This window comes from Anguilla anguilla, chromosome 4 (assembly GCF_013347855.1).
Source record: "Anguilla anguilla isolate fAngAng1 chromosome 4, fAngAng1.pri, whole genome shotgun sequence".
Lineage (NCBI taxonomy): Eukaryota > Metazoa > Chordata > Actinopteri > Anguilliformes > Anguillidae > Anguilla > Anguilla anguilla.
The window spans coordinates 37974114-37996955 of record NC_049204.1 but is presented as its reverse complement, the minus strand read 5'-3'; the positions used below and the strand labels follow the sequence as shown (position 1 = coordinate 37996955).

Genomic DNA, 22842 nt, shown 5'->3' with positions numbered 1-22842 from the left:
GCGGAGAGCCGTCTTGATGTCCTTTTAGAAGGAAGTTTTGCAGTCATGCGACAGAGATCTCTCCAGGGCGAGCAAGCTGGGAACAGCAAAAGAGCACATTGTTTGGTATCTGGCATGTAGAACATTAATTATCGCAGTAGTTCGCCTCGCAGTTAGCCGCCTTGGCCGTGTACGTTATTTCATTTCCCAGTCCTGGCCGCCCTGTGCAGACACGGTGCACCTGTTCATGTTTTAACTGATATCGTTGGTTTTATATTGTAACAAAATTATTTTACTGTGGTTTGTATCCTTGTAATACCCTGCCTTGGAACAGTATTGATGTACTTTTATTATTTTCGTTCCTTTGGGGGAGGGCTAGGCTGTGTCCATGTAAAATAATCACTGGTAGCAGGTTAAAGTGCCCTGTAGGGGTGTGGGGTTTATAGTGTGTATCTGCCCAAACTCTTCTGATTGCTGTGTAGGGCCTAAAGCTATTTAGTGTGTGGGAATTAGTGTGCATTCCCCCTAACTCTTCTGGTGTGCTGGGCCGTGCTAGTGGCAGGCACCACGAGACAGCATCTACAGAAGAGCAAAGATATAAAAAAAATATGTATATGCACCTGAAACTCCATACAAAACTATTAATAAAAATAATTTTAAAAAGTCAAGTATGCACTGTGAGTCTGATTCATATCTTTTTAGAATAGACCTCTTGCAGTATGCTAAAACCCAGGTTTTTCTTGGAAATATATGTCATATTTTGAGGTGGCGGCAAATCATAAATTAAATTTTGTCCCATTTCCAAAAATGCTCTTGCTTAAAAGCAACAGTGTGCATTCTTCTGAACAATGAAAAAGAAAACCTATAGAGTTCTGCTTTCCAGTCTCATTAGCAACCACAACAGTACAGGAGCACATTATTATTAATAATCATAATAATAATTAATAATAATAATATTAATATTAACAACAACAATAATAATAATAGCAACAATATCTGCTTTACAGAGATTAAAAACTGTTTTAAGAGGACACACATTTAGTGAAAACAAATACAGTAAAATAAAGTAACAAAGGCATTCATGAAAGCAGCACTATAAAAATGAGTTCTAAGACATAGCGTAAAAAAGACACTAACTCAGACACTAACTTGAACCATAGCAGGAAGGCTGATCCAGAGCCTATAGGGGCCCTAACAGAGAAGGCACGATTACCTTTGGTTTTTAGCCTAAATTCTTGAACAGCCAGGGGTGCCTGAACAAATGACCTAAATAGCCTCAGTGACTGGCAGTGAACTAAGAGTTTGTTAATTAATTCAGGTGCCAGGCCATCCAAAGCTTCCGTAGTGATTAGCAGAATTTTTAAATCAACTCTAAAAGTCATTAGAAGCCAGTGCAGTGAAGCCAGAACTGGGGTAATATGTGACATCTGTTTTGTCCTAGTCTGCAATCTTGTTAAGGAATGTTGTACTGCGTGAACATGCGCCGAATAAGACATACACAAAGCACTGCAATGATCTAATCTAGAAGAACTAAAAGCAAGAACAACTTTCTCAGTGTCCAAAAAACAAAACAAAAACAGGGCAGATCTTATTTTTGCAATATTTTGGAGTTGGCAATTGCAAGATTGAAATAGATTTTTGTGTGTTGTTCTAAACTTAGGTCTGAACAATTTTTTTGAGGTTTGAAGGAATTTTTCAAAAATATTTCTATTTTCTATCACTGTTAACAGTTGCTTAGTTACAGCTTTCTATTATATCTTAGGAATGCAAGGTAGCTTTGAAATAGTTATTTAATACAGAGGCATCAAGGTTAGGCTTCTTTATAAGGGCTGGATAATAGCCGATTTGAAGTAGGCTAATCAGACACACATCCAGTGCAAGGAGAACAATATAAAATGAATAGCAAGTCAGGGCCAATTGGCCAAAAGTCTTGTATGTATGATGTCTAGGATGCCCGCTGCGTGTTGATGGCAACCATCACACTACATACTGTGGATTGTCTGAATCTGCTTGGCCACAATTCCCAAGAGATCTCAAAAAGCCTTCATCCTGCAGTGGACAATTAAAGAGTGAGCCATTGTGCGTTCCAAACACACGTTGCTTTTCTGAAAAGAAACTATACGGTCTTTTAGGGGGCTTCTTTGCAGATGAAATTGCTCACAACTCGGCAGGTCCTATGAATGGGTTGTTACGGATTCAAACGGTTTCTCCAACAGCTTTAAATAGCCTACCGTCTTCAGAGGCATTGTGCAACTACAAACGTGTGGATTAAAGACTAATGACATAGACTGTACTGTGCGTGTTATGCAATTACCCTGTGAATAATGAACTGACAACACATTTTGAATTGTCCTTCCTTGTTCAGATAACTGTCGGTTACACAAACCTGTTCTACCCTACCCTACACATTCTGTAGTAAATTACCAGAACTTTAAATTACAGTAGCTTCTGACGGCAGCCGCGAGGCTAATCGCTGATTGGCCAGTTTGTGTGTCGTTGGGGTGAGAGGTTGCTGCTGTCACCACAGCTGCTCTCGCTTTTGCCTGCGCTGTTGCAAAGGGTGAGGAAAAGAAACTCATCTGGGGGTCCGATAGGGAAGTGCCGTCTTTGACATCTCTCTTTGCATTAAATGAGTGTAGAATGTTTTGGAATTAGAATAACAAGAAGCAAACACAGCGCACAGAAAACAATCTTTAAATATGTTACCTTGCGTATTGCACAATTAGCTACATAAAGGTAACCGGCAAACAAATCATAGCGAGAATGAAACGAAACCCGAAATTTGTGTAGCCTAAATACGATAGCCTCGATGTCCTGCTTTTGAAAGTGCCATGGGGAGAAGCTATGATCAAAGCTCTTCAAAACGAATGTAACATTAATGATGAAAGATCTTTTTAAAAAATATCTCACTTGACGCAGATTTTTGTTTGAGTGTGTCTTCAGTCTACAATCTAGCAAGCTAATCGTGAAGCTTCGGAAAGGGGCTGGCGTCTGCGGCTTCTACTTGCAAGTGAGACTGGGCACGCATTACCCACCCATAGCCTAGTGCACAAGGTAATACCACGGTTCTCCTGTTGCATATTTGGCTAGTTTCTGTTTAAACACGGGGTGTGGATACCGGTTCATCTGTTTGTTTCCCACATTTGTGATTATTGTAGGGTACGCAATGGCGGGTCCCGAACAGACACAACAGGAGGTCGAGGCAAGAGGGGAGCGGATAGACGATGCGGAGCTGGCTCTCCAGGGCATAAACATGCTACTCAACAACGGGTTCAGGGAGAGCGACGAATTGTTCAGGAAATACAGGTAAGAATATCCAATAGTGTTGTATTGCCTCGCCGATTAATCAGCTACCGGCATGCGTTGCCGTTCTACTGCTCTATTACATCGGATATGCGTACTGTCTTGTTTCTACCAGTTGCTTTTTAGCTTAGCTTTGACTAGGTACTGTGGGCCTGGTTCAGTCAATAAGGTATTGCAACTGACTAAAATAATATCTTCTAGTTTGTACTTATTTTCTTCGCCTGTATGCAAATCAAAATATCAGTTATAAACGAAATGCTAAATAATTGCTTGAGTCTCTTTGTGTACCGCGACGTTCGCTATGAAGTGTTGCACGTTACTGTAAATTGCACCGATGTAGCCTGTCCACCTGCTAGCCGCCTACCTGAAAATCTTATATTTGGTGTATCTTTCACATTACCTCGCACTCACTCGTAGACAGAAACACCAGTTGGTCCTGGTTGAGAGTGAGACGCACTCAGGAATATTGCACCTGAGCTCCCAGGTGAGGAAGCAGCTCATGTCATCGCTGGAGGTGTGGAGCGAGTGGGCAAGGGCATTCTGCTGTTGCCAACGAACAGAGCCTAGGCTGCTGCAGGAGGGCTCAGATTCTCTTGTCTTCTGCTCAGAGTCGTGTAGCTAGCTCGGGAAGTCAAACGGTGTATTTCTGCTCTAGAGCATTGGGCCTCATTCACCAATATCTTCCTAAGTTTTTTCTTAAATTTGTTCTTGAGAAAATTCCTAAGAAAATTCAACGTCAGATTCACGACGTGTTCTTAAACCGCAGAATTGTTCGCACGTGTTCTTAAAATGATTAATCCCATTGTCCTCGTAAGTGTAAAGTGCGTGCCAGTTGTTCCTAATTAGCAAAGGTAAACGCCCCGCCAATGCCCATAAAAGGGCATGAGACTGCAGGGCCGTGTGCGCGCACAGAAATCGAAAAGAAAAGTTGAGAGCGAACGAAGTCAATAATGCCCAAACGAAAATCTAAAAACGGTGGAGCACCGGACTCCAAACGTAAGAAAAAATTCAGTAGTTCTGAAGTGGAGGTTTTGCTGCGGGAAGTGCACAGCAAATGACGTGTCATATTTAGTAGCGTCAGTAGTGGATATAAAATAACACAAAAAATATGCATGGGATGATATTACTCGTTCAGTGAAGGCTGTATCCGGAGAAGGGCACACAACTGATGAAGTAAAAAAAAAAAAAAAAAGGTTTGATGTCAAATCTGAGGCAAAAAAAAAAAATTAAATAAATAAATAAATACTGGTGGGAGTGGGCGCAAGGAATTGCGTGTTATGCATTCAAACGACAAAGCGCTTCTCGTCACATTAATACCGCTAATTAAATCAACCGGCAGTAAACTGCATCGGAGTAAACCCGTCGCTGCACAAAACACTGCACAAAAAATGTATTGCCAGTCATTTTGGTGTCACCCCCCTAGTGACGTTCTCTTCTTCAACATGTCCATGTGTATAAAGTGTTACTTAAGTGCTTAGTTTGTATTCAAAATTTAAACATTTGCTTTTGCAGTATAGACCAAACATTGCATAATTGAAACCCCCCAAAATAAAAGGTCACTACAATGGTTTGATTTTTATCATTTACTCCCGCTGAGGCAACCACCCTCTGAGGCGGAACCTAGCACCTTAATGCTTTGTAAAATAATGAAAATAAATATTAAAAAATATTATAAATGATAATTTAAATCCTATAATATTATACAACTGTAGAATTGAAGAAAACGCAATAACCAATTGTTTTGCACAAACATGTCAGCACTCAAATGTGCGTAAGTGTGCTCTTGAGTGTGCGTAGATTCTGTTCTTACCTAAGAACAAATCCCAAATAAGAAAACATTGGTGAATGGTAGAATCTTCGTGAAAGATAGATAGATAGATTCCTGTATTGTCATTGTACAACAAAATTAAGTAGCAATCCTGACGGTGCATTCACACATAACAAACGGCAATTAAAAAAAAGAACAGAGTTCAAACTAAACTAATTTAGAGTGCTAAATATATAAATAAAATATGAAATACAACATGCATGCACAACATGTATAAAATGTATATATTTGCAGTAACCTATAAAACAATAAGATATAAAACAATACAATATGGTATGATTAGCAGCTGAGATATTGCACATTTCTGAACTGGCCCTATGTACAAGTAGTGCAATTAGGAATATATACATACAAGGTGCAGTTGAAATATAAACATCTGTGCAGTGTTCTATAAATGTAACTGCAAGTATGTAGTGCTGATAGTCACACAGGTCCCAAATAGTCAGGGTCGGTGTTTGGCAGTGTTCAGTTCTCGTATGGCTCTGGGGTAGAAGCTGTTCTTAAGTCTGTTTGTCCGTGATATGATGGACCTGAAGCGTCTGCCAGAGGGCAGCAGGTTAAATAGATGATGTCCAGGGTGGGATAGGTCAGTATTTCAGTATGTTGGCTGCTCTACTGAGGCAACGAGAGCTGAATAAGTCCTCCAAAGAGGGCAGTGAGCAGCCGATGATCTTCTGGGCAGTATTTATGACCCTCTGAAGGGCTCTCCTGTCTGCTGCAGAGCAGCTGGCATACCACGCAGAGATACAGTATGTCAGCACACTCTCGATGGAGCAGCGGTAGTAGGACACCAGCAGCTTCTCTTGCAGGTTGTTTTTCCTGAGGATCCTCAGGAAGTAGAGTCGCTGCTGTGCCTTCTTGACTACTGCGGTGGTGCTGGTAGTCCGAAGCTGTGTAAGTGGGTTTTAAGAAGAAAATTCTTCTTAAGAATGGTTGGTGAATGAGGCCCATTGCTCTTAAGGTCACAGGTTTGGACTGTGGAGTGACTACATGTCCAGTCTGAAACCATTGTAATAATGTATGAAAATCCACAGATAGCCCTACTGCCAAAGCCACAGATTTCTCAAGTTCCTTTTGTCCCTTGAATCACATCATTTTCAGAAGATATTCTTTGTTGCTTATGCTATCTGTATTTGTTTATGTGAGCTTATATGCATTGTCTATACACTGGGCAGTGCTGACTTGCATGCTTTAAGTCTTGCAATTCACACATTATTAATGGCATTTATGTGCACAGCACAGCTTGTAACTATCATTACAATATGACATTAGTACATGACAAAGCATTTCAGACTGTTGATGACATAATTTGTGCCCATACTTCCGAGGCATCATTATGACTCCACTTGACTTGCAGATGGTCACATGCTTATGTTGCTTTACATGACATAATCACTCACGGAAGTAAGCTGAACAAATAGTTTCATTTTTCGTTTAGAATACAGAAGTTATTCTGACACTCTGCTTTTAATTTGGCTGCTAATGGTAATGAATGCAGGCCTTTGCCATTTTAAATGGGAACCAGAGTGACATTCCCACAATATAGTTTTGGACTTAATAAGAGTTTTCATTGGCTGACTTTGTGTCACATGTTAATGAGAGGAGTTGAGATTGCTATGAGTTTGACATGCTAAAATGTCTAATCAGGGAAACCCAGTGTGTGTGTATTTAAACAAGCACGAAACCGTCCAGACCCATGGCACACCTGTACTAACTAGAGCTAGCTACAGTGAGAGCACCTATTATCGACCACCCGGGGGGGGGGCACGTGTATATACCACCTTAACCACTGCGGACAAGCCAGCCGCCACTTCGGAAATCACAGTCAAGCCAGCCGCCACGTTATTTCTTTCTGCATGCACACTTGTGTTATTATTACGGTAATGAATTGAATAATCCGTCGAAAAACGCGGTTTGCCAACGCTTTCATTTTGCCTACTTTACAGTCGACTAATAATATTAGGGTATGATTCAGAAAGTGAAATGAAAAAAATACACTATTTATCGTTCTAAACGCCAAATCAATTTCACTGGCTCACCAAGGAGGTTATGACTCGGGAGAATTCACTGTGGAATTTTAATATTCAGAGCCTTGACGTCTCTTATACATATATCATATTCAGCATATTATGAAAAGGAAATTGTCTGTTTCCAATCACTAATTCCACTTCAGATTCTAGAAGACCCCAGGTAGCTGCACAAAAAGTTCAAGAACGATTCACTGTAATTTCAGAATAAAGACATTTCAAATATGTTATACACCAAAACAAGATGTTGTACTCAGAATTTATTTAAAGAAAACAGTCTGTTTCCAATCACTAATTCGACTTCTGACACATTCTTGAGGACCCCAGGTAGCTGCATAAAAGGTTCCAGAACGATTCACTGTGGAATTTCAGAGTAAAAGTCCTCCAAATAGGCCTATATTATACACTAACAAAGGATATTCTACTCAGAATAATGTAAAAAGGAAACTGTATGTTTCCAATCACTAATTCCACTTCTGGCACAATCTAGAGGGCCCCAGGTCACTGCACAAACATTTCCACAACTTTTCACTGTGGAATTTCAGAATAAAGGCCCTTTGAGAATATACTATACACTAAAACAAGATGTTCTACTCATAATACTATTAATAGGAAACTGTCAGAATTTCAGCTACGAATTTGTGCACGTGCATGTCTTTTCCATAAAACATTGGCCAAACACAGCTGCATATTGCATATCTGATAAACTCTGAGGCCAGCATGTGATCAGATGACACATTTTGATTGCTGGTCTGAAAAGTAAAGAAAGAAACTGGCCAGTTTGCAGTTTTTTCCTTAGACTTCTCCATTTGTTTCAGGCATCAAACAAGGGTAGTCTCAGATCCCCTCGTGACATCATTACCTCACTCACCCATGTTATCCAGCCATGAGCGATTCCCATGCTAATGTGAGGGTCATAGTAGCAACCTACATTCCCAGTGCCACTGACAAAATGGGGCACAGTATCAGGTTCGTATGTAGACAGTGTGGTTGTGTTTCTGTGCTAAAGAACTCTGTAGCTGAAGGTTGAGGTAGTGCACTGATCAGCTGCACCTGCTTTTCCCACTTCCCTGTACTAATTAGGACCTATTTGATAGTGGAGTGCATAAATATATTCATGAAGTTTCTTTGAGCATACATGTTGCAGAGATATTCTCTCTCTCTCTTTCTCACACACACACACACACACACTTACACATTCTCTCTCCCCTGTGTGAGAGAGTGAGTCAGTTTGTACCATGATGTAATGGTAATGAGCATGGACTAGAGGACGTGAGATAACTGCTTAGAAGAGTGTGTGTGAGGAATATGTGTGTGTGTGAATGGATGAGAGTGGGGTAGGGAGAATGTGGCATGGTGCCTCAGTAATGACAAGAGGTGGAGTCCATGATGCATTTTGGGTATTATCTTACAGTAGCTCTAAAACAACACACACTGTATTCCTGTCTCATTCGCATGTTGCCACAAGGCAATACAATCCCTAATAGTCCATTATTTAATGCTGTGTTTAGCTAGCTTTCTCAACCAGAGCAATAATCATTTTCAGGAATGAGTCATCTAGTCTAGTGTTGTGCATAATATTGTACTAAGATGTTGTCTGATTTTAGCTAAGTGATGGTGATCCATTCCAGAGTAAACATTGGGATTCTCTCAGATTTGTCTAACTGGTGACTTGTGCGGAAATGGATGAAGTGTTATTTAGGCTCCTAGTGCTGCTCCAGACTTCAAGCACAGTTTATATATCATTGATTGTATATGTATATTGTATATATATGTATATTCTATGTTGATTGTATAAGCATTTTGCTTGTATTAGGAATAAGAGGTCAGACAGAGAGAATACAGGGAAGAAAAGTGGTATTGATGACTTGATGATAATTGGTGTTAAATTTATTGTCAGTGTAAGCTAAAAGCGTATATTCTCAGGATAGTAAATCAGAAATATACAATTTATATGCATGTTTAAATTTTTAAATCAACATTCAGATGAAGTAGGGCCTATTGATTTTTGCCCCAGAATATGACGAGTTGGAGAAGAAAAGTTCCATTTAAACATATTTATTTATTTATTTATTTTGATTTCTTTTAGTTCTGGAAATAGGGCAATAAACTCTGTTCTTTAGCCAGTACTCTGGTACAAAATGCCTTTTTCAACATGTCACCTCCTGCTTATTCCCTGTCTGAGTGTAACAAAAGGCTCTGTCTTTTTCAAGGGCCTTGCCTTTCTCATTAAAGGCCGCATTGTCACTTCTAGACACGTGTGTCTAAGTGAGATTCATAGGATCCTTCCAACTACAGCTGACGACAATAAAGAACCTTTTCTTTTTGCAGAGGTTATTGCTGAAGCCAATTAAAAAGTATTTTGGTGAACTGAACAAATTAGCATTAGCTTGTTAGAAATCTTTGTCGTTCTTGGAGCAGAATTCGTTTTTTATATAATTTTTGTGCATTATGCTTTAGACATAAATCATACCCGGGCTGTAGAACATAACATATAGAATATATTAATATTAGTGCCAACAGCATAATCTTTAACAACGTGGCATTAAATACCAATATTCATGCACATTATGTATATTACAAGTCAGAGTGTTTCTGTTAATGTTTTACCATCATTACTTTAGCATAGGATACTTGGCTTGCTGTAATTTAAAAGTACCATATTTTTATAATTCAAGGTGTAATATCATAGCTTTCAGCTTCTTAGAAAACAGGCTCTAGGCTCCATGAAAAGAGTGTTCCTGTGTTGTTGTTTTTTGCATCATTCAGTTACCAAGCTTAGTAATCTGTATATTTCTTTACTAAAAAGGTGCATGGGTTGTTGGACAGTGCAGTCAGAATTCTTGATTTTACACTCATTTGAAAGTTTAAAATGTGCCTCTGAGTGTCATTGTTTTGCCATGGAATTGCCTAGTTATTAATATGAAGAGGGCTAGGGAAAAATCAAAGACCAAACAGTATTTAACTGAAAAGGTGATCTATTTATAAAGCTAATCAGACCTGGGTCAAATTACATTACATTACATTACATTACAGGCATTTGGCAGACGCTCTTATCCAGAGCGACGTACAACAAAGTGTATAACCATAACCAGGAACAAGTATGACAAAACCCCTAGAGAGAAGTACCGGTCCAAGTGCAGGGAACAACTGCATAGTTCAACTTGGACCCTGAAGGTTAAACTGATTAACACTAACACAACGAGAACGGCAACAACGCAGTCTATGGAAAAAATACAAGCAGTAGTTAAGACAGTTAATGCACCTAAGTCACCTACGAAACAGCTGCCTAGTTACAACCCTAAGCTTACAGTCATTTACAGGGGGGTAGGGAGGGATGGGGAGAGGTGCAGCCTGATTTGTTTTGGCTTCAAATAGCCTACTTTTCTGTGCTCTATTGATCATGCCTGGTGTAACTGAGCCTGCCAATATGACCAGAAGGCAGGGTTTGCACTTTTTGAGAGTATTTCATTGGTTCCAATACACCAGACAAGATCAGTAAAGTGTAGAAAAGTATTTGAATTCAAAACAAATATGTATTTGACCCAGGTCTGAAGCCAATCAAACATATTAATGTTTTAGCAAGGTCCTTTTGACTTATTTGAGGTAAGGTTCCTAGCTACACATTGAGTGTAGCCAATAAAAATAAGGCTACAATAATATAAATAATGACTCCATAATTAAAAGTTAAAAATGTGAAACTTTTAATTTAATTAAATTGTATTTTTATATCATTTTCAAAGTTAGGAACATTTCAGAGTTCCAAAGAACCTCCATTCCCAGTGCATTTGTATCTCTGAGTTTCTACAGCAATTTGCCTTATAATATGCCTGTCAAATATAACAGAGGTACATAAATCACAAATCACAAATCACAAATTAACTGTGACAGTTTGTCACAGTTAATGACATTAAAGGAGCAGTTCACCAAAATATGAACATTTAGGTATGATTCCTCTTACCCAGTGTAGTATCTGTCCATCCAGATAGTTTCACAAAGTCTCGTGCAGGCGGACTAGTATGAAACTTGAGTGGTGGTGACGTGGTGAAACGTGACTGTTTGTTGTAGTTTCAATATAGCAACGTGCGAGCAACTTACTATATTAAAGCACATAACAGCAAAGTAATTTGCAAACAAGTTGCTATAGTGAAACTACAAAAAGTCGCATTCCACCAATGTCACATCTCCACCACTCAAGTTATGTACTAATCTGCCTGTATAAGACGTTGTGCATATACAGGTTACACAGTTGGCATGCTTCGGTTGAAGATCAATGAAACTGTACAGAACTTAAGCTCTGTGGATGCTTTTGAGTAATCATGGGATAATGTTAGCAAAGACATGTTACTGTTGAATTTTTCAAATGTTAGGCTAATTTTTGGAGTTTTAAAGCCACACGAAGGTGGGCCCGTGAGATCCATTTTGTCAGGGTGAACTGCAGCAAATGAAAAACTTGTCACATATCTGGATGGACAGACCCTACTCCGGTTAAGTGGAAGCATACCTTAATTTAATTAATGGGTGAACTGCCCCTTTAACTATGACAAACTGGTAGGTGAGGCCGGGCTGCAGGATTGCTCCCAGCCCCCTGAATACAAAAGCCCAATACTCCATGTTCTCGTCAATGTAAGTATATCCACATTAGGCCATTCCCTTCCCACTGGTCGGGTAAATGTCACTGTAGCACTAATTGCAGTTGAAGATGGGGTCGACTTGGGGGGACACAGCATGATCAGGCGACATTGTGCCAAGGCACTGAATTTAGTTCAGGCATTAACAAGCAATTCCCTTCTGTAGTAAATTGAAGGATTCCGATATGATAGGCTGTAAAAAATAAATGAATAAATGTTTATTTAAATATTTATTTTTAATAAATGTTTAAAAGTGTTTCATTGGTACCTCTACTGTTTGAAGGTTGATAAATGTATTGTTTTGAGGTTGTGGTTGTGGAAATTATACTTGCTGCATCCTGTATTCGAAAAACCCCTATTTGACTCACATTTATTTGCTGAGTTTACCCGCATATTTGGTGTAATTACATTTAAAGTTATCCTTCTTGTATCCTTGAAGTCCAGGAATTAGCTTATGTGAAATTAATACAGTTGAATGACAGTTTGTGTTCCTGCTTCATGAAATGCTCAACCAAGTGCCTCAGAGAACAGTACACCCAAATGAATGAGTTCTGTAAGCTGACCTGGATCTTCGTGAGAATAGTGTTTACTTAAGTTTCACCTTTCTGACAAGCATTGCATTCTGTCAAGTCAATCATTTATATATGGAGTAACATGCAGTATTATTCTCGAAGGAGCAGCCATGTACTGTACTTGGATTCAAACTTGCATCTGTCAGGGTCGGTAATCAGACATGATGTTAACTTTCCCATTCCCAGAGTGATCATTTAAGCCTAAAGCATGTAGTTTGGCTCTTGTGAGTGGTTCAAACATGTCGATTCAAGAAAACTGAGGATCTAGGCTCAGAACATGCATACCGAGAAAAGGTAGTTGTTTTAATCTTATGTAATTGTATCACTACCTTTCACCTTCTTTCTTTCCCTCCCATATCTCTCCTCAATTATTCTCTGCCTTGCTGTCCTCATGTATTCTCCATTTCCCCTTTTCCTCCCTTGTTTTTATCCCTTTTCCCACCCTCTCTTTTCACTCCCTGTCCCCTCCATTCACTGTCTTTCCTTCTCTTGGTATTGCTCTTTCAGGTTCTCTCTCCCTACCTAAGGCAGCTGTACATACTGTTGATGGGGAGAATATGAATCACTGCAGTTATGAAACTGTGCCAGTTCCCTTCAAGTGGTGTGGGTGGCACTCTTGACACTGACCCTAGCCCATGCTGTAATGAGGCCTTTAAGATGACATACTCTTCATTCTCTCTCTATCCCCCCCCCCCCAGGAACTACAGCCCGCTGATGAGTTTCGGAGCCAGCTTTGTCAGCTTCCTAGTGAGTAACCCCCCAGTTCTCTACCCTGACCCTATCATTTCACGCACAGGGGATTTCATTCCATCAAAAGCAGTGCCGTCTTGCAGAAAAGACTGACGTAGCACAACCCTAGTTAATGAGAGGTCCTTTTGCCATGCAATTTACATAGCTGGCATTTTTTGCACATTATGCACTTAAGTGAGCATCTAATGCATAACTAAATTTAAATGTATTGACACATTATTCACATATAACTACAGATTGCGCTTGATTTTATTGATAAATAATAGCCATGAGAAGTTTATTGTGCAAGCCTACAGTTGAGGCCAAAAGTTTACATACACCTAGGCTAAAGATATTCAAACTCAGTTTTTCACAACTCCGTTACCATACATTTCTTTTGGCAAGTCAATTAGGACATCTACTTTGTTCACAACAGAGGTCATTTTAAAACAATCGATTACAGACATATTTATTTCAGCTTTAATTCACTATATCAGAATTCCAGTGGGTAAAAAGTTTACATACACTAAGTTGACTGTCTCTTTAAACAGTCTGGAAAATTCCAGAAATTGATGTAGCTTAATGACTTTGTAGAAGCTTCTGATTGGCCAATTGTCATAATTAGGAGTTAATCGTGAGCTAATTGGCACCTGTGGCTGTATTTAAGGGCCTACCTTTAGAGCCACTGCCTTTTTGCCCTTGATATAACATGGGAAAATCCAAGCAACTCAGCCAAGACCTCAGAAAAAAATTGTGGACTTCCACAAGTCTGGTTCCTCCTTAGGAGCAATTTCAAAACAACTGAAGGTACCACGAGCATCTGTACAAACAATTGTATGCAAATATAAAAATCTTGGGACCACACAGAAACTGCATCATTCAGGAAGGAGGCACAAATTAACTCCCAGGGCTGAACGAACTTTGGTCCGACAGGTTCAACTGAACCCCAAGACAACAACAAAGGAACTGATGAAGGATTTGGCAGCATCAGGTACAAAAGTATGTAGGCTACATCCACCATTAAGAGAATCCTACATCGCCATGGCCTGCAAGGAAGAAGTCCCTACTCCAAGTATATGGCATAAAAAAAGCCAGAATGAAGTTTGCGGCCTTAATGATCAGCGCTATGTATGGAGAAAAAAAGGGTGAGGCTTTAAATCCGAAGAACACCATCCCAGCTGTGAAGCATAGGGGTGGCAGCATCATGTTGTGGGGGTGTTTTGCTGGAAAAGGGACTGGTGCACTACAGAAAATAGATGGCATCATGAGGCAGGAGGAACACTTGAAGCAACAGCTCAAGACATCAGCTAGAAAGATAAAGCTTGGTCACAACTGGGTCTTCCAGCAGGACAGTGATCCTAAGCATAGCTCCAAAGTTGTAACAAAATGGCTTAAAGACAACAAAGTGAAAGTATTGGAGTGGCCATCACAAAGCTCTAACCTGAATCCCATAGAAATTTGGCGACTGAACTGAAAAAGTGTGTCCGAGCAAGGAGGCCCACAAACCTGACTGAGTTACCCCAGTTCTGTCAGGAGGAATGGGCAAAAATTCCATCAAAGTAATGTGATAAGCTTGTGGAAGGCTAACCCAAGCCTTTGATTCAAGTTAAGCAATTAAAAGGCAATGCCACCAAATACTAACAAAGTGTATATCAACTTTTGACCCACTGAAAATCTGATATAGTGCGTAAAAGCTAAAATAAGTCTTTTAGCTATTATTTTGAAATGACCTGTTATGGAAATAAAGTAGATCCCCTAATTGACTTAACACAGGAAATGTATGGTAACATGAAAAGTGTGGAGTTGTGAAAAATTGAGTTTGAATGTCTTTAGCTTAGGTGTATGCAAACTCTTGTCCTCAACTGTAATATAGGCTAATGGACATGAAAAAAACAAGAGAAAAGTGTATTGTCTTCCAATCTCTTAAGGTCTTTGGAATAAAGTTTGATTAATTACAAGTTTGTCATGCTTCAGCTCCCTAGACATCATTGCTGACAATGCACAATATTCCAGTTCTTGCGGCAGCCTTGTTTTTTTCACAAAACAATGTTTCTGTTGCAAATTCAGTTAAAACATTATTTTGTAGAAAGAAAAAAAACTTTTTGAGAAACTTAGCTAATTGATGGGATGCAAATCAAACACTTTGATTTCACAGGATTCATATAGCCTAATATTCATTAATAATATAGTTCCCAATGTCCAATTTAGACCAAACATCGTGTTCAAAACTAGTACACATTGTGTCATAGGACTGCTTTTTGGCCTGCCTGAGAATGATTAGCATAACGATGACTGACATAGCCTCATTTGCATTGTTTTGTTATTGATGTTGAAACTTTTCCTTTTCAAACTTGTTAGGGACTGTTATGAACATGCTGCATCGCAACAAATGTCTGAAAGACTTGTAACCATTTTCTGGTAAAAGGAAGAAGGCTGAATAGTAATAGAAATGACAATAACAGTAGGCTTGCACCCTAATGTATCTTCGGTAACTTGCTCAGATGCGCACAGGTGCACATCATACTTGGTTCAAAAAAAAAAAAAAAAACGAAAAACTGCTGGATGCGTTTTGTGCCAGAGCAGTTTTCGAAAAGGAGAGCAGAGGTAAGGGATGTTGCTCAATGGGGGCGTGCAGCAGCAGTGCTCTCTGGCCCTATCACCGAGGGCTCTCGTCTGTAGTCACTGTAATCACTCACCAGCCATCAAAGCTGGAACTGGAGCTGCCCCCATCACAACAGCCCACGCTTATTTGCCATTTCCGTTGCATTACAGCAAATTATTTTGTACAGCTGTTTGGAAGCTCATGTTACTGGTTTCAGAAGGGACCGTATTGTTCAACTTTTCTCTGTATAATATGTACTCTCCATGAAGCAGAAAGTTATTATGTGGTGACATGCCATTGCCTTCCTTTACAGATTAGGGTTGAAAAATTATTTTGTAATTTTTGTAGGTGCTCCTATCCAAATTTTCTAAGCATGTAACACACTCGTAAGTAGTATATGGATTGAAAAACTTATAAACAGAAAGCTGAATATGTTTTTTCACATATTAGCCTATGTTGTAACTGGTTGAATGGATGTAATGGGAAGTGTATGATATACTGTAAATACTTTTCCCCAGCACACAGTTTAGGAACCTTTGCATTCGGGTACACATTTTCCATTGCACTCAGACCTGGGGGGAGGAGTTGGACAGTATGACATAATGCCATGCATCCAAGCCTGACCTTTCTGAGCCCCAGTCCCCCTTTGAAGTTTTCCTTAATTGGGATCGAAAGGGCCCTTGCAATGCTGAACTAGGTCCTACTGCCTCATGTTGCCAGGACAACCTTGACGAGAACAATTCATTAATTCATCAGGCGTGAATTATTAAATACACTGTTGACTCAGTCCTGTTTGCTATCATGGTGGGTGGGTTTGCTGTGGGGGGGGGGGGCTTGCAGAGAGCTTGTCTTTATTTCATGATTATGCCGTAGGCATCAAGTTGTTTTTTTTACGTTCGTTCAGGTTTTAGACTGATTAATAGGTGTGTTGAAATAGTTCACACATCAGCAACAAATAGACTTCTTTTTTCTGTTTCCTTCTGCAGACACTTTGGTCTGTCTGCTTCTCAAAACTTGCCCTGTAGTGGATTGCCATGGAGGGGGGGGGGGCAATACACCCATTGTCTACAAACTAGAGATGTTGAAAGACAGGCTGTAGCAAATTTGTTTACGTAATAATAAAAAAAAACAATTTAAATATGATGTAATGAGTGTGATTCCCATGTTTTCATTTTTATGCTTATTTAGTTTTTAGTTTCTATTTTGTTTATTTTTTTATATAATTATAAGTGATTTCACTCAGTAGTTTTTGAAATTGAAATTCCTTTCAAATTGCTTCAATATTAATTGTATGCAGAAGCCTGGCCATATAGCTACAATCATGAGCTATAGGTTAAAAAAAGGTATAGTTGACTGAAAATAACTTGCTTGACTTGCTTTTCTTAACTGACTTCCGATTGGACACACGCAGTCATGGTGGAGACTAAGGCTGTCAAAAGTGCCATGAAATTGAGTTCGAATATTAGCTTTTGTAATTAGTTAGAGTTCGAATATCATTTGCATATAATTAACAAAAATAAGCTGCTTAATGTCGGGCGCAATATGCACGTGACGCTCCCTCTAAACTGGCCTACACGTTATTTTTCACAATCGGGCAGGAGAATAGAGGACATCGGTGAACTTTAATACTAGGTTACTACATCTGGGGCCTCATTTATAAAACGTATTTTACATCAACTGTGTGGCGCGTGCGTAGAAAATCACGTCAAAGTAGTGATTTATAAAAATTTCAACATGACTCGATTTGACCGTGGAAACGGTCGTGGCTCTACGTCAGGTCTTCACTTGACGTATGCACTCAAGTTCATTTCATATATGAGCCCCCTGCACTATAGCCTAACGTGCAAATGAATAAATCACTTTATCGTTGATGTAATTTGCCACAAATCAGCATTTAATAATCATAAGGAAATGATTGTTTATAGTAAATTGCTGTTTATTTCTAACTATTCAAACGGCTAATGGCCTACCTGTAGCCTAAAACAACATAAATTATTTACTCTGTTTAGTTTGTTTAACTTCTTTCATCATCCAATTTTATCAAAATCTTCAGAAAAGAAAGGAAACATAGCCTGCCATGGGAACATTATTTATCCTAAATTGTTAGCTGACCAGATCTGTTGAACGAATTGAAAAAAAAGCCTGGCTCGTGAGGCTAGCTGACCAGTAACGTTAGGTGTCCATGGAGCTGAGTATCACCGGAGGTTATTGGTAAGGAAAACCAGACGATCCACTTGCTCTGGGTACAGGGCGGAACGTTTTTTGTTGACAGAGGAAGTAACGTTAGCACAGGAAATGAACTTTGTGTGCATGAACATGATTCACCGCATGAAATTAAAGCCTGCGTGTTAAGTACAATACACGGGATCCAAAACTAATATTCGAATGCTCAAATTTAGGTTCGAACTTTAAAAAAAGAAAGATTTTCGAATAGTTTTCAAACTTAAAATATTTTTTGACAGCCCTAGTGGAGACAGAGCTCAGCCTGTTTCTGGCCTACACTTTGCACACTGCCTAGGCACACTGCCTGCATTGAGTTGTCTTTTCATTTCCAGTTGGGTCTGCTTGCCTGTTCAGGAACTTGAAGGCATACTATGCAGGATTTTTACCTTTAAAATATTATGAAATAACCATGCTAAGGCATATTTATGATGCACTAGCAATCTCTGCCTTTATGCACTTTAATCTAATTTGAGCACCTTTACCTGTATTTGTTATTCTAAAATGTGTTTGGGACGTTTCTGGGCAAGGCACTCTTTTCTGTGTGGGGAGGGTTGGGAGTGGCTACACAGCAGCGGAATGTTTGTTGCTAGCTACCGTAGCTAGATGCTTAATGGCCCAGACACAGCAAAGCAAAACGGCAAGCTGACAGCGCTTGCTCAAAAACTATAGCTAACCTTGGAATTGCTTTTCCTCGGTGGCGTCAGCTGTAGTTTGCCAAGGATATGAAAAGCGATGTGGAGTTAGCTTGTTTCGGTTGGACCTGTAAGTAATATTACCTGTAGCCATTCAGCTAGGGTTGCTAGATGTTTAGAATTTTGACTGGAATGTCTGGTTTTTAAATTACAATGTGATATCCAGTTGGAGTAATTGATTGGAAAAATTTACCAGGTAGTTTTTAATGAATTTGCATGTTGATTTGGAACTCGGGGGCGAGTCGGCAGGGTTTAAGATGGAAGAGGAGACTTATTTTATTCTAAATACATGGCCATAGCAAGGCTGAAAAAATCCTGCTTAGTATGCCTTTAAAGGACCATACCGGTATTTTGGATACTAAAGCCTATTTACTATCAATTTTGTATTTACGTTATATTGCTGCAAAGCAAACAATAGCTTTTTAGATTGTTGAAGTTGTTTCTTCTACCTTCCATGCAACCATTGTTTTCCATTAATTTCCGTACGGTATGAAAATCTACTTGCAGAGTTTCTTTTTCTGTGGGGAGTTTGCATGATCTCCCTGTGTCTGTCCAAAGACATGCAGGTTAAGTTCATTTGAGACTCTAAATTTCCCATAGGTATGAATGGGTGAGTGAATAGTGTGCCCTGTGATAGATTTGCGGCCTGTTCAGGGTGTATTCCTGCCTCTTGTCCAATGCACACTGGGATAGGCTCCAGCACGCCCTGCGACCCTGTCCAGGAAAAGCTGGTACAGATAATGGATGGATGGATGTCTGTCTGCAGAATGTAATGACTGAAAATAAGGTTAAGGGCGCGGTCACACATGTGCGAATGCAGGCAAATGACCATCGCCTGCCGAGGCGAAATTCGTATCTTGTCGTGCTAGGTGTGGGCAGTGCAGGATGTGATGCACATGGTAATCGGTTTGCTGGTTTGTAGTCTGTTTGAGTGGTTGTGGTTGTTGGTCACACATGAGCGGTTGTGATATCACATGAGCGGTTGTTGGTTTTGCGACGGGAAAATGTACACTGAAGATTGCACAATACCGGCTGGTTAGACACATGCAACAATCAAAGTCTCCTCCATCCTGGCTCACTAAGAAAACTACAGCCAATTACAGCAAAGTGGGGTTAACCACACACACTTTGCTATTGGTTGAGGCTGTGAATTCACCGGTCAAAGTTCACCAAAGTTGAACTCCACGCGAATCGAAGATGCAAATTTGCTTCACCACCGGAAGCGAATGTTTTATTCGCTCCTTCGCTCGCACAGAATGGAAGTGAACAAGAGGCGAATATTCGCCAATGTTAATTTTGCGTATGTGTGACCGCGCCCTAACACACCTGGCTGTCTTACATGTGCACAGACAGTGACATTCTGGACAGATTGAACATTAAACCCTTTAGTAGAATTATTCGCAACACACCAGAGTGCAAGGCCCGAAACATACGGGACGCAAAAATGCGGATGCTTTCAAGCTACGGAAAGTCAATTTCACGTGTTGTTGTGTTCTAAACTGTCACTTGAAATTGTTAATGCAACACTAGTGCAAGCTGCAGTGTCAACCGTCAAGGCGAGTAGGCAACAGCAGGATGAAGCTGTCTACTTTGATTTATGCATTCTTCCATTCAGTCTTTTGTAGCTGTCCTGGATCGCCCCCTTGATGACTTGGGTTTATTACCTACACAGGGACATAAGAACGTACATTGAGTATGTACACCCAGGCCGTGCGTTTGCAGTGTGTCGGCCTGGTGTTGTCATTTGCATTCCTGTACATACGTTGGGTTTGTTTTGGGCCTAAGTGTAGGTAAGACATTTGTTTTCATTACTGCACTACACTGCCTACCTACAGATGTGATTGGTCTATTGTTGTGAAACTGGTCACTTGTTGTGAAGCAGGGCTTAGCACTATGATATTGTGGCGTTTTCGCGAGGAAGCAGAGACGGAGACTGGCTTGGCTATTTTCGAATCGCTCCCGGGGAGCTTCGCTTTATTTGTGACATCTCCTCAAAACGGTAATTCGTAGACTGACCATCATAGCTGGGCGAAGCCTGCTTTTGTCAAACCCCGTTTGCCGTGATTGGCTGCCCCGGCGCAACGGAAACTAACCAATCACACAGCCTTAACGGCACATCACACAAAGGTCGGATTTACATACAGCGGGAAACAGCAGCACGAGACACGCAAAACAGAGACAGGCAGGGAATACAACAACAGTATTGGCTAATTGACTAATGACAGAAACATGACGGTGAAAATCATAAACCCGAGGGCTGCTAGCGCTACGGAAGCGATTCCTAGCAGGCTACACACATTCAAAATAACGAGTATTTACACGATCGCGGAGCGGGACAAGTTAACCGCTAACAAGCTAACAATTATTTAGTTACACACAGGCAAGATCGCCACAATATTGTTATCAAAATAATATCCTTCAGGCTAAATATTTTCCATGTAAGAAAACCAAATTGCACTGCGTTGGTTTTCCCTTGAAACTTAAACCGCTTCTAAAAATGTAAAAATAAATTCTATCAGGCCATTATCATTATCAAAAACCATTATCTGTATAGACATTAAGATTTTCAATGATTGCAAGTAGGCTAAATGTCACAGATTGCTTTAAAATTTTTAATCAAAATCTTTGAAATGTGTTCTCTAGTAGAGATCTCTGGCCCCCAAGAGTTTGTGTTCTATGTTCCCGCCAGAAGATAAAAGTAGCCTATAACTTTCAAAGGAGAGAAAACCCCAGGACACTATGTGTGTGATTTTAATTGCACCAAAGATGATTCCTTTGTGGAGGGGAGAGCAGGGATAAAGAGCATTTCTATGGTCAAAACAGAGCTAGATCAGATTATATTGGTCTGTTTCTCAAAAGTGATAATATAAAAACTAGATATACATCTCTGCTAACTAAAAGTCTTTGAATTTTGAGTCAGATAAACGCATATCAGATAACTATGTAGGTGGCCGTGAGGCCATTCTGACCTAAAACCAAGAATTTTAATATTGGCTAGGTGACAAGTGACGGCGAGCCTGTCATAAAGCTAGCTGGCATTTAAAACCCGTTTCAGAGGGTCTTAGAAAAACGTTAGCCTATGTAGGCTACATTGCGACCACACCATTTAAAAATTAAGACAGTGCTAGGGAGATGAATTTGATTGACTTATGGTTTCATGCAGTTTTATTAAATAATGTAATGACAAAAATGACCAAAATTGGTGCTATACTGTATGGTACAAAACGAAAAGGAACTATTTTTTCTTGATAGAATCATTGTTTTCATACAATTAACGACCTGAGGTTTTTTGTTTAACAACGCCGGTGCAAATGGAACTAACCGATTTTGCTTGACAACGGTAAAATAATATGCCCAAACGCCCGCGGAAGAATATTTCACTTGCAGCTGATTAAATCGATAAAAATCGATAAATATAAAAGTAACCATGTATAGTCATTGTTGGTAACCCGTTGAATAAGTGGAGTAAACCCATCCGGGCTGTCCCGTTATTGGAAAATAACGTAGCCTACTTCGGGGGTGATTAAACGACCCTATATTATTTTCCAATAACGGGACAGTCCGTCGTGGTTTATTCCTCATATTACAACACAAGGATGAATATAAAAAAGGGGCCAGGTGAACGAGAGGGAAAGACACATATAATTACTACTGGCTCTGGAACCTCGGGGTGTCACTAGAATTAGAATTTTTGACCATGGTTATCTGTGGAGCTGGTCGTCCAGCAGTCTTGATCCTCACCTGCTACGTAATCCAAATTGTGGAATGGCTGTGACAACAAATAATCCACAAGATGTTCTTCCCCATCCCACGTTCTGCGTCTGCGTCCATGTCTCTCTGTGACCCCCTCACTCACGCTGACGTTAATTGCCTCGTTAGCAATAGCAGCACCCCTCCTCAAAATCCATTCTCGCCGTTAGCTCAGTCCTTCAGGGCTGCTACAACAAGCTAACTGTTGCATTGGCTAACGCAAGTAGGTAGCTACTGCTCGATAAAAAAGGGAAACGTAAATCTGAAAAAAAGGAAATTTGGACAACCTCCTCTGCCTCTGTGGACCAACCTCCTCTGGTTGAAAAGGCTTAAATAAAATCTAATTTTTTAGTGATGTGTTTTAAAAAGTAGTTGCAATGTGCACGTGATAATACAATACAATGGTAGAGAATTGAAGATGAAATTTGGAAATTATCATTGGACCAACGCGATGTCAATATTGTACTCTGGTTGTTGATTGGTTAAGGAGGATGTCCTCCCTTGGA

The 22842-nt window shown here is 39.9% G+C and overlaps 1 protein-coding gene across 1 annotated transcript in view; it reads left to right on the top strand.

Annotated features, from left to right (window-relative positions):
• Window positions 1-2440: 2440 nt before the first annotated feature.
• Window positions 2441-22842, top strand: part of LOC118225655 (tetratricopeptide repeat protein 39C-like) — a 36995-nt gene continuing 16593 nt past the window's right edge. The window contains exons 1-3 of the mRNA XM_035414420.1: window positions 2441-3033; window positions 3138-3285; window positions 13039-13087. Of these exons, the coding sequence (XP_035270311.1) occupies window positions 3146-3285; window positions 13039-13087 (189 nt within the window). The 5' untranslated portion in view covers window positions 2441-3033; window positions 3138-3145. The remainder of the gene's footprint in view (window positions 3034-3137; window positions 3286-13038; window positions 13088-22842) is intronic.